Below are 17,569 nucleotides of genomic sequence, written 5' to 3'. Positions count from 1 at the left end.
TCTCTTATGAAAAATATGCCCAACTTAAAGCATTCTTAGAGCTAGAAGAAACCTAAGAGATCATATGGTCAAACCCATTTTACTAAAGTTGAAAATGTCTCTCAGAAGTTTAACAACTTGCCCCATCTCGTAGTCAGTCTACCATGCAGCTGACAACCAGGTACTCCAGCACTCTATTGTCTTATAAAATGACTTTATTTTTTTTTGGTGGGGTAGGGGGTTAGGATTTTGAATATATTTTTTCTTAAAAAGTAAATACTTGTATTTTTAACATTATAGCCTCCAAGAGAATAATTTTCTTCCATTAAAATAATTTTCTCTGGTTATTTCCCTTTAAAGCATAATTCCTTTATTATTACTGTAAGATCAAATAAGTCTGCTTTTCAAATGAAGGAACATGTCTTTTGATGCTTCTTCAGCCAACCCTGTTTTAGTAAATTTGTACACTTCAAATAATATTTAAGTTTCTCTTTGCTTCAGTTTGCCAGATGTATACATAAAATGAAAACCTTGAAAGAAGATCTTTAGAGAGGGCCTCTTTTGTGAGCTGTCCTAAGTAGAGCTTAATAGAAATAAAGGGAAAAAGAATAGATAGTCTCCCTTTTTCTTATTTCATCCCCCTTTCCCTTAATTGACAGGCTATTATTATTCCCCAGTGTGTAGACCGATATCCTAGAAAGGAAGAGAGAGTGGCTATTATAATAATAATTCTCAAGTTTTGGTGTGCACAAGAGCTACCTACGAGGCTTTTTAAAGCTCTGGGGCTATATCCCCCAGCCCTGTCTCTCAGTAGGTCTGTTAGAGCACACAGTTTGCATTTGAATTGTTTCCCTAGTGATTTTAATGCAGTGGGCACACATTAAGAATTATTGCTCTGATCTTGAGCAGGAGCACTAATCCTGTAGCTACAATCGTCCAGTCCCCACACTTCTCCTGCCTCTTAGCTCTGTCACCTAAGTCACACATTTCTAGAAGGTGCTTATGCTCAAGAAAGGAGAAAGAGAGGGATGGTAGGATATTCTAATATGATTTTTGACTTCTCTGGCATTGCAGAATTAAAGGCATCCACAGAGGATCAGTAGCACTGTGTCTTCTTTTACCTTTCAAGCTCTGTAATGTAAACATGGGATTCAATAGTAAAATAATGCTCCCTGCTCCCAGAGGCATTCACCAGGTTTTATAACTCCTTTCTTCTCAGTTTTCATTTCCTTGCTGTTGGCTGAGACTATATTAGAACTGCAATTGTCTGCCTGGGTGAATATCATTTAACATGAGCAAAATCAGGGAACAGCTGTTCTCTATGTGAATACCATTATATCACAGTTATTTGACTGGGTAGACAATGCTTTTTTGATGCTTAAAAAGTTATTATTAGTTCTGTTGGACATATAGAGCAGTCAGTTAGTGAGGATCTTTCTAGACTTCATTCTTTAGCCAGTGTGTCTGCCTTCTCAGTTTGAGAGATGCTGCCTCTCCTGTACCTTTCCCACTCTACGCAGCTGGTATGTCATTTATATGCTATTTTTCAGTTGTGCTGGGTGACTGGGCAGTTATCTTTTCTTTTCATAACTTACCTATAGGTTATTACTTTGAATCCATGTGAATAACTTCATGGCTAGATAGTGAATTTATATTTGAAGTAACTGTAAGTTATCTATCTTAAAAGTCTTTTTTTATTCTCTAACTACTGTATGCCTACCAAAATACCCTTATCATCTTGGTATTATAGTAGAGGAAAGGACCATGACGGCAAGAATTTTTTAAAATCTATTTTGTTCATTGCTGTATTCTTCCACCACTGAACAAATGATAAGGTATTATTAATTTAAGATATTATTAACAACATCTTATGAGATAATGATTTTTAAGACTAGAGTTTTTCTCCCTTCCCCCCAATTCAGTTATAGCTAACATATATAATTTTCCAGGTCACATATTCTTTTATAAGAAGACTGTGATATATGTATTTTCTAATTGGATTTTATGCTAACCCATGTGTTTTTCTTAAAGGCAAATGTTCTCTAGTTACCCCACTACCACTGTACTTCCCACTCGTCGTGCACAGACTCCTCCAATATCATCATTACCAACCTCTCCATCTGATGAAGTAGGAAGGAGGCAAAGCTTAACTTCTCCTGATTCCCAGTCAGCAAGGCCAGCTAACCGCACAGGTGCGTGTACTACCATGCACTATGACACCCAAACCTCTTGGCATTCCAGATACATGGGACATTATTATGTGGGCATTGTGTTTTGTTTTTATTGAAGGGAAAACAGTGATTTTAATGACGAGGGGTCTGCCCCATCAAACTGAACTGTCATCTGTATTTTGAAACTGCAGATTGAATTTGGCTATTTGGGAGAGAAATAATGTGCTCTATACATCAGTTATATTAGACCTTTCTTCTTTTCTACTATAGACATTTTTTGTTTAATGAATTTCCCTCTAAGCGCTTGCTTTTGCTGCAACTCATACATTTTAAGATGTTATTTTCATTTTCATTCAGTTTAAAGTACTGTCTAATTTATCATTGATACCTTCTTTGATATATAGGTCCTTTAGAAGTTTGTTATTTCATTTTAAATATCTGGGGATTTTTCAGCTATCTTTCTATCGTTGATTTCTAATTTATTTTCACTGTCATCAGAGAACATATCTTGTATAATTTGAATTCTTTAAATTTATTGAAACTTGTTTTATAGCACAGAATATGGTCTGTTTTAATAAATATCCCACAAGTGCTTGGAAAAAATGTGTATTATGCTGTTATTGTGTGGAGTGTTCAATAAGCTGTTGGTTAGGTCAAGTTGGTTGATAATGTTGTCTAAGTCTTCTTTATCTTTACTGATTTTTGATCTACTTATTCTACCAATTATTGAGAGAATGGTGTTGAAATCTCTGACTGTAATTATGGATTTTTCTATTTCCCCTTTCATTGATCAGTTTTTGTTTCATGTATTTTAAAGTTTTGTCTTCGAGTCAGAAAAATTTAGGGTTCTTATGTCTTCTTAACGAATTGACCTCTTTATCATTACGAAATGACTCTTTTTATCCCCGGTAATATCCTGTGCCCTTACACTTCTGATTTATTTTTCATTAGTGTTTAGATGGTATATCTTCTCACATCATTTTACCTTTAATTTATTTATGTCTTTATATCTTAATGGGTTTCTTAAAGATAACCTATAGGTGCATCTTGCTTTTTTAATCCAACCAGATGTTTTGTGCCTTTTAATTGGGATGTTTAGACCATTTACATTTAATGTGATTATTGGTATGGTTGGGTTTAAATCTATTATTTTTCTGTTCAAGTCATCTGTTCTTTGTTCCCCTTTTCCTCTTTACCTACTTCTTTGGATTACATAAGTATTTTTTAAAAATTATTTTATGTTATCTCCTTTGTTAGCTTATTAGCTATAATTTATATTTTTAGAGATTACTTTTAGGTTTATAGAATACATCTTTAATTATCACAGTCTACCTGCAAGTACTGTTATACCACTTCATGTGTAGTAAAAAAAAATTTAACAAAAATATACTTTCATTTCCCCTTTCTCGGCCCTTGTACTTTCATCATTATTCATTTAACTTCTACATACAGTATAAAGCTCCATAATATATTGTTATTATTTTTTCTGTAAACAGCCAATTTTCTTTTAAGGAGATTTAAAAACTAAAGCATGTATTTTATTTATACCCACATATTTACCAGTTCTAAGATTATTTTTTTGTGTAGATTCAGATTTCATTTCTTTCTCTTTGAAAGACTTGACATTTCTTGTAGTGGTCTGCTGGCAATGAATTCTTTTGGTTCTTGTATGTCTAAAAGAATCTATTTCCCCTTTGTTTTTGAAAAATATTTTCACTGGCTATAGATTTCTAGACTGACAGTTCTATTTTACTTTCAGACTAGATGTTGCTCTGCTGTCCTCTGGCTTGCATTATTTTCAACGATAAGACTAATTCTAATCTTGACGTGATACACCTTTTTTCTCTAGCTGCTTTTAAGATTTTTTCTGTTTATCACTGGGCTTAAGCATTTCGATTATGATCTGCCTTAGTATAGTTTTCTTCATGTTTCTTACTGAGTTTCTTGGGTCTGTGAGTTTATAGTTGTCATTAAATGAAGAAATTTTTCATCCATTATCTTTCTCTCATTTTTTCCTGTACTGCTGTTCTATTTTAGTGTCTCCAGTTATATGTATATTAAGCCATTCAAAATTGTCCAATAAACCACTGATGCTCTGCTCTTTGCATTGTTAGTCCTTTTTCTGTCTGTATTTCATGATGGATAGTTTTTATTGTTGTCTTCTGGTCATTAATCTTTTCTTCTGCATTGTTTAATCTGCTCTTAAGCCATCCAGTGTATTTTTTCTACTTCAACGTTGAGATTTCATCTCTAGAAGTTTGCTATAGGTCTTTTTAAAAATCTTCTGTGTCTTTTTAACATGCTCAATCTTTCTTCTAGCTTATTAAATACATGGAATAACAATCAATTCTCATTGTTAGAATAGTTATGTTCTGTAAAGTCATTGTGAACACTGAACTAGTGAAAACTGAACCAGTGTTCCTAGGGAAAATACAGGGCTAGTTTCTGTGTACTTCTGATCACATTTTATCAACTGGTCAATTATAACTTTGTTTGATGTATGTTTCTATTTAATTTAACACCATATTTAAATATATTGTTGATTCATTAGCATTGAACTCATGACCCACAGCACCATAACTCATATCTGAAAGAAGCTTATCTAACACGTATATTTTCTTCATAAGATACATTACAGCTTTCTTGTACTTAGGAACACTAGACAGCATTTCAACACTGTGTTTGGGGGCTGTTTTAAACTGTGAAATCACCAACAAGAATCACAAAAATGCAAAAAAAAATGTGACACTAAATAGACTGTGAAAAGGACACTTGTTTACAGCTAAGAGCTGAAACAACACCAAGCATCACCTTGTTTGACCTCAGCTAGAAACAGTGCATTCGGAGACTGAAATTTTTTGTCACTGTGCATGTGAATGACTTCATGAAGGCACCACGAGTACTGATATGAGGTTACAAATTAATTTAATGAATAAATGAATTTGCAAATATGGAATCCACAAATAATTCAGATTAACTGTATATATAATATCTGTTTTAATGTCTTTCCCTACTTAATTTATCATCTATCTCATTTCTAGGTCTGTTTCTACTTACTAATTTTTCTCCTCATTTTGAATTGCATTTTCTTGTTTCTTTGCATTTAGTAATTTTTTATTGGATACTTAACATTGTGAATTTTACCTTTTTGGGTGCAGAATATTTTATATTTCTTTAAATATATTTTAGCTCATTCTAAGATATAGTTAAGTTACTTGGAAACAATTTGATTCTTTTAAGGCTTCTTTTTAAGCTTTGTTTGTGGGACCGGGACAGTCTTTAAGTTCAGGACTAATTTTTGTCCACCACTGAACCAATACCTTTCTTAATATTCTGTCCAGTGCCTTAAGCATTGCAAACTTTTTTCATTCTGGCTTGTGGTAACACAGACTCTTCCCAACTCTGGGTTAACTCCAAGGATCGTTCTGCCAGCTACTTCTTGGTGATTTTTTCTCTAGTTTTGGATAGTTCCTACATTAGCATCAGCTGAAGACATAAGAGAAGAGAAGGACCCTCTGCACATTTGTGTGCAGCTCTCTTTTTCCCACATAGCTCTCTCCTTTCTGGTATTTCATCCTGTGAATTCTAGCCAGCTCAAATTCTCCAGTCTGTCTTTTCAATTCAGAGAGAGCACTGAGTTTAGGTTGAATTTACACTCTCTGAACTGCGGCTTAGAAGCTTTTCAGGCAATATGCTGAGACAGTTGTATACCTCGCCTCGTTTGATTCCCTTCCCTCAAGGATCACTGTCCGATGATGCATATAGTTGCTTAAGGTGAGAATAAATCCATTCTCTGTTACTCCATCATCACTAGAAGCAGAAGTCCATCAGATGTATCAGTACTGTTATCACTGTAGCAGTAGTGATTTAAGCAAAAATGAGTTATAGTCCCTTTCTGCCCCCTTCCTCCTTCCTAATTCAATTCAAAAGCTATTAAGTGGAGCCATGCTAGGTAGACATTCATGCCAGGAGGGCTTGAGAAGTGGGTGGCGTGGTGACCCAGAGTGGGGTGTCAGAACTAGATTGGAGTAGGAAAGGCTCATCCCAATGGGATTGGCCTGGCATGGAATACTGAGTCCAGATGGGATGAGGAAATGTCTGTGGCCTGGCACCAGATGTCAGAGGGAAGTGTTCACATGGCCTGCACCAGATGTCACAGGGAAATGTCCATGTGGCCCAGCACCAAGACTGTGCAGGGTCCACTAGCGCTGTCCACTGAGAGGGTCTGGAAGCAGTGATACTTCAGTAGCAGTAAACACACCTAGTGCTGAGATCTTATAATACTATTCTCTACAAAAAGAAACTCCAGTCTCCTAAGAGAAATGACTAATTTCAGAGTTGAGTATGAGATGAGCCTGGAATAGCTTGTGCCAGAAAGTGATAAAGTGTTCAGGCAACGATGGGCACATACCTCGGTGATATTGAAGTCAGGTCAAAGGGGCTTCCTCTAGCCAAATTAGGGAGGTTTAAGGCATCAAAATAAGTAATCTTGATAACCCATGAATACAAGAAGAATCTATAACCCTATACTGAAATATATGAAGAAAGGAAAAGCTTTGCTTTGAGTGAAATAGCAACCGATGAACTTAAAAGCAATGATAAACTTTGAAAAACCATCATATGTCAACTACTAAAATGATGATTAATTAGCCAGTAAGCATAAATGGATGGCAATGAGTGAAACTTTAATGGGGAATGGGATATTTACATATTCTCATACTATGCCAGCTTAACTCAAATGTTCTAAGTTAGCATCACTAGTTATGGGACAAATTGAAATCATGTACCATATGATAGAACATAGTGAGAAAAAGGCAGCATCAGTTCTGTGGTACTCCTGCCCAAAAGCACAACCTGAATCTAATCGTGAAAATACATCAGACGAACCCAGGTTGAGGGACATCCTACCATATACCTGGCCTGTAATCTTCAAAGTATCAAAGTGATTGAAGGAGACTGAAGGGAGACATAAAAACTAAATGCAAAAGTGATCCTGAGTTGGCTCCTTTGCTGTACACAACATTATCAGGACTTTTGGTGAAACTAGACTGGGATCTGGATTAGATGATAAAACAGTTAATGGTCATGCAGGAGAATATCCTTATTTTTAAGAGTTATATATTAGTGTGTTTAGGGGACATGGAGCGTCATGTCTGCTACTTGATCTCCAGTGGATCAGGGGTAAAAGAATTCTTTGTACTATTCTTGCAAATTTCTGTTAAGTTTGGAATTTTTGTAAGTAGGAATGTATTTAAAAAAAGAAATATTCTAAAATTTTTTTCAGCAAGTTTATCTTTATAAAAAACCTTAAGCTATAACAAATGCAATCATGTTTAATTATATATTTAATGAATTTTTTTCACTTTTAATTTTTTTAAATTCAATTTATTGGGGTAACATTGCTTAATAAAATTATATAGGTTTCAAGTGTACATTTCAATAACACATCATATGTATATTGCATTGTGTTTACCACCCAAAGTTCAGTTATCATCTGTCACCTTATATTTAACCTCCTTTCTCTCCCCTCTCTCCTTTCTTTCTGGTAACCACTAAACTATTATCCACATCCATGAGTCTGTTTGTCTTGTTCATTTGTTGCTTTCAGTTTTATATCCCGTATATAAATAAAATTGTATGGTTTTCAGCTTTTTCTGACTTAGCATCATAATCTCAAGATCCATGCACGTAATCACAAATGGCAGTATTTCATCTTATGGCTGAGTAATATTTCATTGTATATATGTACAAATTGTTATGTATCTAATTATCAAAAGGCATTTTACTTGTTTCTATGACTTGGCCACCATGAATAATACTGCAGTGAACAAAGGGTGCATATATCTTTATGGATAAATGTTTTCAAATTTTGGGGATAGAGATACCCAGAAGAGGGATCATATGGTAATTCTAATTTTTTTGAGGAGCCTCCATACTGTTTTCCTTAGTGGCTGTACCAATTTACATTCTTACAGCAGTGTATGAAGGTTTCTTTTCCTCCATGACCTCTCCGACACTTGTAATTACTTGTCCTATTGATGATGGCCATTCTAACAGGTGTGAGGTGGTATCTCATTGTGGTTTTGATGTACTTTTCTTTAATAACTAGTGAAGTTGAACATCTTTTCAAATGTCTGTTGACCATTTGTATGTCTTCCTGGGAGAAGTGTCTCTTCAGGTCCTCTGCCCATATTTCAATTGAATTTTTGTTGTCATCGTTGAGTTGTATGAGTTACTTGTATATTTTGGATATTAGATCCTTATCGGAGTCATCGTTTACAGTTATCTTCTCCCATTCAGTTGACCCCCTCTTTGTTTTGTTGATGGTTTCCTTTGCCAATCAGAAGCTTTTTAGTTTGATATTGTCCCATTCATTTATTTTTGCTTTTACTTCCTTCACCTTTGAGTTCAAATTAATAAAATCCTCTCTAAATCCAAGGTCCTTGAGTTTAGTACCTATGTTTTCTTCTATGCTATTTGTTTCAGGTCTTATATTTATTTAGGTCTTTGATCCATTTTGAGTTAATTTTAATGTATAGTGACAGCTTACAGTCTAGTTTCATTCTTTTGCATGTGGCTTTCCAGTTTTCCCAGCATCCTTTATTGAAAAGACTTTCTTTTCTCCATTGTATATTTTTGGCTCCTTTGTTGAAAATTATTTACCCATATATATGCAGGTTTATTTCTGGGCTCTCTATTCCATTCCATTGGTCTGTGTGTCTGTTTTTCTGCCAATACCATGCTGTTGTTATTATTGTCACTTTGAGGTATAATTTGAGGTCAAGATACCATGATACCTCTGGCCTTGTCCTTTTTTCTCAGCTTTGCTTTGGCTGTTTAGGTCTTTTGTAATTCTCTACAAATCTGATGATTTTTTGTTCTATTTCTTTAAAAAATTTAATTGGGATTTTGATGGGATTGCATTAAACCTGTTTATTGCTTTTGGTAATATGGCTATTTTAACTATGTCGATTTTTATAATTCATGAACATAGAATAGCTTTCAATTTCTTTGTATCTTCTTCAATTTCTTTTATTAATTTCTTATAATTTTCAGTGGATGAGTCCTTCACATGATTCACTAAGTTTATTCCTAGGTATTCTTTTTTGTTTCATTTGCAAAAGGAATTGTTTTGTTTTTTTCTTTTTCATTTCTTTTCCTGAAATTTTATTTTTAGTGTATAGAAATGCTATGGATTTTTAACTTTGTATACTGCAACTTTACTGTATTTTTTTTTGTTCCTAATAGTTTCTTAGTGGAATCTTTAGGGTTTGCTATATAGAGAATCATGTCATCTGCATAAAGTGACAATTTGACTTCTTCATTCCCAATTTGGATGCTTTTTCTTTCTTTCTCTTGCCTGATTGCTCTAGCTAGGACTTCCAATGCTATATGAATAAGAGTGGTGAGAGCAGACAACCTTGTCTTGTTCCTGATCTTAGAAGGCTTTTAGTTTTTCACCATTAGTATGATGTTAGATGAGGGTTTGTCATACATAGCTTTTCTTATGTTGAGGAACTTAATACTTCTATACTATTGTATTAAGTGTTTTGATCATAAATGGATGCTGTTATCTTGTCAAGCGGTTTTTCTGCATCTATTAATATGATCATTTGATTTTCTTTATTTTGTTTATGTGGTGTATTGCATTAAACCATTTTCATCCTTATGCCCCTGGAATGAACCCTACTTGATTATAATATATAATCTCAATGTATTGTATTCTATTTGCTAATATTTTGTCTAGAATTTTTGCATTTGTATTTATCAGAGATATTGTTCTATAGTTTCTTTGTGTGTTATCTCTACCAAGTTTTGGTTTCAGGGTAATTTGGTCACTTAAAATGATATGTAGTGAATTCTTTAATAGAGTAAAATTTCATTATATTTGGACAGTATTAGGAAGTTGGGGACCTATAGTTACTATGAGAATACTTTTTACTCATGGTATGTAATAATAATTATGCCTTTACTTCTTTTTCTTTTGTCTCAGCCTTGTCAGACCCAAGCAGTAGACTTTCAACTTCTCCTCCTCCTCCAGCAATTGCAGTACCCTTGCTGGAAATGGGGTTCTCTCTCCGGCAAATTGCCAAAGCCATGGAAGCCACAGGTAGGATTAGTATGTGCACATATTAGAAGCCCGATCTTATTAAGGGCAATATATTTTTTAAATATATTTTTATGTATTTTTTTAAGAGGCCATAAAGCATAATAAGATTTTTAACACCAGATTTAGTTATAATAGCATCGTAATAGACTCTTAAGCTGATAGCATGAATAACGAATTATTTTGCCTGAAGTCAGTGTCAGAATTTTTTTCCCCCTGTTCAGGTGCGCGAGGAGAGGCTGATGCCCAGAACATCACTGTCCTTGCCATGTGGATGATAGAGCACCCTGGGCATGAGGACGAGGAGGAGCCTCAGTCAGGCAACACAGCAGACTCAAGGCATGGAGCAGCAGTTCTAGGCAGTGGTGGGAAATCAAATGATCCCTGTTACTTGCAGTCACCAGGAGATATACCATCAGCTGATGCTGCTGAGATGGAGGAAGGCTTTAGTGAAAGGTGAAATTCCCAATTTCCAAATTTCTCTTCAATGTGTTATAAATGATGTCTCCAAAAGCCCCATTTATTTTCCTTCATAGATGCTTCTAATGATGTGTAAAATTGATAAGTATAGATATATGAAAAGATGTACATTTTGGTTACAAGTTTATGTTTCTGTGAAAGGTAAAAATAACATGACGGGTTTTGACTTGAATGGATGTTTTCATGGAAAGAAGGAAATAATTTTTATATTAAATTGATCTGAAAAGAGGAAAGTAAAAATTAATGTTCATTCTGAAGTAAACATGCTGTTAAAATCATTTTATCTCTCATAATTGCTATAAAATAGAATGTTCATTTCAGTATTTATCATGTTTATTTCTAATAAAATTGATTTAATTAATGTATTTGATAGAAATGGACTTTTGGTTTTTTTCTGTCTCAACATATTTTACTTCTTTAGTTTTTTAACTTGAGAAAAGAATTCTGTGATAACGCCTAGCCTAAAATGAGCTGTAATAAAACATTCTACAGTTCTTAAAATCGTTTCCCTTGAGCACTTATGATTTTAAATCTTCATTTCTCATTTTAGCCAATGAAGTCATATGGTTACCATTGCTTTCATTTTATGTAAATATCCAGACATTTTCTGACAAGCTCAATAAATATTTTCATAACCTATTTTGAGATATCTGTTTCTCCTAGGCAAGGATTCCCAGCCATTTTAAATTTTAAGTATTTAATCATTTAGGATTTAGTTAAGGCCATTGATCTCATTTGAATCTGAACATGCGTTAAGCATCATTTCATTGTTGGTATAATTCGGAATCAGATAAAATTATTGCTCATGGCAATATGACACATTTAAAACTTAGGAGTTTTACCAGGGACAAAAGATATACTTCAAAGTTTTGTCATAAACTTATTTTATTGGTAATATTTGGAGGAAAAAGTACCACCACAAGTATGCACCTTTGCTTTCTATTCATGATGATTTTTAAAAATCTGTATTGCTTTCAAACTTGAACTTGTAGCCCTGATAATCTGGATCATACAGAGAATGCAGCTTCTGGAAGTGGACCACCAGCTAGGGGTCGCTCAGCAGTAACAAGAAGGCACAAGTTTGATTTAGCTGCTCGTACATTGCTAGCAAGAGCAGGTAATTATGTTTCACATCCTGTTCTTTGTGAAAGTACCACAACTTGCTTGTATTTTAAAGTCAGTGTAAAAGCAATATTAAAAAAGATATAAACTAATAACACTAGGTACTCAAGTCCTCCACACGAACAGAGCAACAATTTGCATATTACTTTTTGTGCATTTTACATAACTTTACATAATTGAAATCACAGCATACATTCATAGACTTATTTTTAAGTTCCCTTTGGGTACAGAAGGCTATACTAGTCACTTGTAAATATTGAGATATGTCATAAATGCTCTCTCTGCCCTCAAGCAACTTATAATGTAAGAAGTCAAGATGCATGTTTAAAATTTAACATGAGGTAAGAATGAGCTGAAAAGAGCACTGTACCAAAGAAGGAGGCACTGGCTTCTCTGATGTACTCTGGGGACCTTAGGGCTTCATTACCAGGCCCTAGATAAGCAAAAGTAAATTCCCACATTTCATTAGTAAATGCTTCTAGGATTATGTTCTGGACATGTGAAGTATAAGTTATAGGGAACATATTTTCTAAACTAAAAGTGAAGATATGTGATTTGTCAAAAACAGTTTGATCCTTGAAATAGTAAAACATGTAGTGATTCAGTAATTTCTGGGAATAGAGAGAAATTGAGACTTCTAGAAAATATAGGGTATATACCTAATATATAATGAAAGGGACTGCTTTAAAAAAAAAAATAAACCTAAAAGAAGAATAACAGCCCACATATATTGAGCATTTTTCTATATAACAAATGTTATGAAGTGTTTTACATGGATTCTTTTATTTAAACCTATCAACAGCCCTGCTTGGTGTGAGTGCTATTATCCACATTTTACAGAATAGGAAACACATGTGATAGGTAAAATTTTATGTTTATGGTCTATAGTTTCATAAATCATCTGAGATATAGGCTCTGCCTGCATGTATAGCAGTTAAGAATTGGTGAAATATTCAGAATTATTTTATACATGCAAATAAAATGCCTTTTTTGTTTTGTTCTGAGCGGGCTTATACCGCTCTGTGCAGGCCCACAGGAATCAAAGTCGGAGAGAAGGAATATCTTTGCAGCAAGACCCAGGGGCGCTGTATGACTTTAATTTAGATGAGGAATTGGAAATTGATCTTGATGATGAAGCGATGGAAGCTATGTTTGGACAAGACCTGACCAGTGAAAATGATATTCTGGGAATGTGGATCCCAGAGGTACTGGATTGGCCTACCTGGGTGTGTGTGATTGCAGCGGGGGCTGCTCTGACTTATTTTCCTGCCCTCCTCTTCATACAGCTTACTAATAACAGTCTTGCCTAGAGTTGTAATACTCTAAAAGGTCTTACATCTCATCTTAAAGTTTGGGGCTCTAACATTTGCTGTTACTTTGATACCTATAAACTAATAAGAAAAAGTCTCTTGTTGCTGTCTCTATGCGATTTTATTGCTTCTCTCCCCAGATTAGATAGAGCTGTATTGTAATATTTTATTCTAATATCAAAGATAGATTATGAAACAAGTATCAGGTCCCAGTCAATTGTGCTGAGTGTATAACATGGCTGCTCTGCTCACTTTGCTTTCTGAACGCATGTTCTTCTCCTTCATAGGTTCCATTTAATCATTGCTAATGCCTCATTCTAGGAACCAATGCCACCTAAATCTTGTAAATACCTCCATCCAGGGGCAGGGTACATGGTGGGTTTGTATGTTTACATTGTTTAGTATTATGCTTTTGTAGCGGGAAACTGAAAAGTTCAAAGGTATAATAAGTCTTACAGGAAAGATCATCTATTATATTAGTTTAATAAGATAAATGAATCCTATTGACTTTTTAGAAAATATGTATGCATGTTATTACCAGATGAAAAGTGGTTTTCATTAGAGAGATTTATAGAAAACCATTTGAAATGGGGCAGATTATCATTTTTATTAACTCTTCTCGGTAGGATAGTTACTTTTATAACTGATTAGAGTGAGGAATGGCAAAGAACACCTTCAGATTGTGTGATGTGAATTCTTATTAGAAAGAAATTTGTTATATAGCGTGAATGAACATCTTGCAAATATTCCAGCATATGTAAACTAGTTAATTTACTTTCATAAATAATCTAGTGACCTCTTCTAAATTTTATGTTAAATTGACTAATAATTTGATATGTAATTATTTTGTACAGCATGTTTGTGAGTCTGAAGACCGGGAAGAAGTGGTAGTGTGTGAACTGTGTGAGTGCAGTGTTGTCAGCTTCAATCAGCACATGAAGAGAAATCACCCAGGCTGTGGGCGCAGTGCAAACCGGCAGGGCTATCGCAGCAATGGCTCCTATGTGGATGGCTGGTTTGGTGGTGAATGTGGGAGTGGAAATCCATATTACCTGCTATGTGGCAGCTGCAGGGAGAAGTACCTAGCCCTGAAGACCAAATCCAAGACAACAAGTTCTGAAAGGTACCTTGAAATTATATGGATATCCAGACCTTTTTCGTGTGAGGAGTCACTTTTCAACTCTTTCTAAAGTCTTATGATTGCTGAATTGGGGGCAGGAAGGATGCAGGAGGTTAAGGAATTCATGTTCCTGTCAGAGGTGGGGACCCTGTAGCCCAGGAACAGTGGTATGTCAGGAAGTGCTTTACTGTAGTTTGACTAGGTTAAGCTTTGACTTGTTGACAAGTGGTGGTGGGATCCTTGCCTTAACCTTTTGGAGGCTTAATGGTCAATTTTTTTCACTAGAGTTTTTCGTCATATTTTTGACATCTTAATGAGATCTTTTCCTTAATGAAAAAATAGACTGTTTTAGATTAAATGAGCTTCTGTGAAAATATTACTTTTTTATATTCTCGAATAGCAATTAATCTTTAGTGAGTAGGGTTTTCGACTTATTGTCAACTATTGAAATCTTAAAGCTCTTCTGAAATAGGTTTTGATTTTTCAAGTTTTTGGTGACCCAGAAATCTCCCTAGTAATTTGGCAAAATAGTCATTGATTTTATGATCATGTGTTTACCTACATACCAACTGTTTTTACTGCATTAGCCCATAACATGAAACATAATTTTTTATTTTGTATTGCTTCATTAATACCTTTTTAAATGTCCTAATGACTTAAATTGTATTTTGGGGTACTATTTTATATAAAAACACAGTGTTCTTCCTGTTTGGTGCAGGTACAAGGGACAAGCTCCAGATCTAATTGGCAAGCAGGACAGTGTATATGAAGGTAGTTGTTTTGAGAACTTCTTTATTTTACATGTATTTTTATATATACCTTTTGTTTAACATCTGGTTACTAAAATTTACCTTCATGCATGTGTGTTTATATTTATGTACATGTTGACTTATGCTTTCTCTAAAAAGCTCGAGGTAGTTTGATAGCAACAGCTTTAGTTTTATACGTTAAAGGAAAAGGAACTCTGTTTGAATACTAGCTTTACCACAGAATGTCATTTCTATATGGAATTTTTATTTTTCAAAGTATGGAAGTGTATAGTACATTTTCAATTTCAATCTTAATTGAGAAAAGTTTAAAAATATCAAAGCGAGTGTCAGTTTATCTAGAGCATTCATTTACTTGAAATAACTCATTCTCTAATGATTATGGACAGGGTTAAGAACTCTTTGTTGGCCCTATAACAGTATTTATTAGTGGAAACTTCCATTACCAGCTATAACATTTGCTATTGTTTAAATGAATTTGACTGCTCCGGCTCCCTTTCTCTTCTCTTCTCACTATGCCTCAAGAGTGCAGTTTGGTTGGGTCAACAGGAGATGGTGCCATAGTTCATTTTGTGGGCACTGGGCTTTCAGTCCCTCTGTATGTTAGACATAACTAGCAATAACCACTGCCAGCAGAGTTATAGTTATGTCATGTTTATAGTCACATACCATATATCTGTTTATTTAAATTCCAGAAGACTGGGACATGTTGGATGTTGATGAAGATGAAAAGCTAACAGGTGAAGAAGAATTTGAATTACTTGCTGGACCACTTGGTTTAAACGACCGACGTATTGTACCAGAACCAGTTCAGTTCCCGGACAGTGATCCATTGGGAGCATCAGTAGCAATGGTAACAGCCACCAACAGTATGGAAGAGACTCTGATGCAAATAGGTAAATCGAAGTGCCGATTGACATGGATTTAATAAGAGTCTATATTAATTTATTTGTTTTATAGATTGTTAATAGTAATAAAGGTAAATAATAAGAAGAATAAGGGTTCAGTATTGCCCCACCCCATCAAATATCTTTAGCCAGTTGTTTTAACATTTCGAAGGTGTAATGCAATATTGTTTTGTTTTTTTTAATGAAATATAGAAACGATTAAAAAATTTATAAAATACAAATAAAGGTTGTTATTTTTTTTTAATTTTGTGATAAGAGAATCCTAGAACTGACTAAAAACTATTTTGCAGTCTTTTTTTATTCGAGTGAGAGGATATGATAACTTTTTGCTATAGGGAATACAAAGTAAAGAATTGGGGCAGTATTGATAACTCAGCCCTTTATGTGTACTCAAAGCATATTTTTAAAACTATATCTTTCCTATGTTTGTTAATATCAGTAGATGTGATTCATGAGCAAAATAAAACCAAAAACATATCAGAAGCATATATTTCTTCTATAACAGATTGTTGACTTAGAAATACCTATTTCTCCCAAGGGATTTCAGATGAGCAAAACACATTGGTTTGCTATATTTCCTTGCAGCCTAGACCTTAGGTAGAACGGGAAATTTTTTCAGTAGTCTAGATATTTTTTTCTTACCATATTGAGAACCAAACAAAATCTTATGTTTTTCAGGTTGCCATGGCTCTGTAGAAAAGAGTTCCTCAGGGAGAATAACGTTAGGTGAGCAGGCAGCTGCCTTAGCAAACCCTCACGACCGGGTGGTGGCTTTAAGGAGAGTGACTGCCGCTGCTCAGGTTCTTCTGGCCAGAACTATGGTCATGAGAGCTCTGTCTCTTCTTTCAGTCAGGTAAGTGTTACTTTGTGTCAAATGATGCTGAGTTAGATTCTAGTACATATTAGACAAGAGTCTGGCATTGTTTGGGAGAATGAGATGGGATTGTTAGAAACCGGAATATCTGCTGTTGAATGAAAAATTGGACATATTCATCACTGTTATTCATTCAGTCATTCAGTTAATACTGGGCTCTTTTTAGGTAGAAAATAATGCCATTATAGTAATTGAGTAAACTGCAAACATTTTATTTTATTATCTGAAATGGGAAATTAAGGCTGTTGTTCCATTTGGTACAGGGTAAAAATAAAAGGTCAAATGAGTTTTTTTGTAGACTTAACCAACTGTGTAGCTAAGTCACCTTGCAGATTCCATCATGGAGATTCTTGTCATGTTTGTGCTGTAAAGTATAATGTTTAAAAATGGAAGAAAGCCAAGAAGACTTAAAAGACATCCATTTGAGAAATGGTTAAACTAGGCTTTTCAATGTTAGAAGACATTGAAAGGAACTCAAAATTTAGATGAGACTGTGTGGTATTGGCTCAAGAATAGACCATTTGGACAGCAGAGGAGAAGAGTTCGGAAACTGACCCACACATATAGATAAACACTTGATATGGATTGATTTGTGACAGTGTTTACACTGTAGAGCAATGAGGAGAAAGGATGATCTTAATGAGTCTTGGCCCTAACCTCACATTACATAAAACAAATATTTCCAACTGGCTCTTAGAGCTAATTGTGACAGGTAAATCAATAATAAGGTA

General features: G+C 34.5%; 1 protein-coding gene across 17 annotated transcripts in view; it reads left to right on the top strand.

Moving 5' to 3' along the window:
• HERC1 (HECT and RLD domain containing E3 ubiquitin protein ligase family member 1) overlaps positions 1-17,569 on the top strand; it is a 163,097-nt gene that overhangs the window by 110,078 nt on the left and 35,450 nt on the right. For 11 of the 17 annotated variants that reach the window (XM_036218062.1, XM_036218063.1, XM_036218060.1 and 8 more), the window contains 9 exons: positions 2,011-2,171; positions 10,144-10,260; positions 10,482-10,713; positions 11,730-11,854; positions 12,865-13,085; positions 14,024-14,292; positions 15,008-15,060; positions 15,752-15,952; positions 16,643-16,817. In XM_036218062.1, the coding sequence (XP_036073955.1) occupies positions 2,011-2,171; positions 10,144-10,260; positions 10,482-10,713; positions 11,730-11,854; positions 12,865-13,085; positions 14,024-14,292; positions 15,008-15,060; positions 15,752-15,952; positions 16,643-16,817 (1,554 nt within the window). The remainder of the gene's footprint in view (positions 1-2,010; positions 2,172-10,143; positions 10,261-10,481; positions 10,714-11,729; positions 11,855-12,864; positions 13,086-14,023; positions 14,293-15,007; positions 15,061-15,751; positions 15,953-16,642; positions 16,818-17,569) is intronic. The other 6 variants (XM_036218075.1, XM_036218073.1, XM_036218070.1 and 3 more) reach the window with 3 other exon arrangements.

The sequence above is a fragment of the Rousettus aegyptiacus genome, unplaced genomic scaffold, assembly GCF_014176215.1.
Source record: "Rousettus aegyptiacus isolate mRouAeg1 unplaced genomic scaffold, mRouAeg1.p scaffold_m13_p_3, whole genome shotgun sequence".
Taxonomy (NCBI): domain Eukaryota; kingdom Metazoa; phylum Chordata; class Mammalia; order Chiroptera; family Pteropodidae; genus Rousettus; species Rousettus aegyptiacus.
This window is presented reverse-complemented; position numbering and strand designations above follow the sequence as displayed.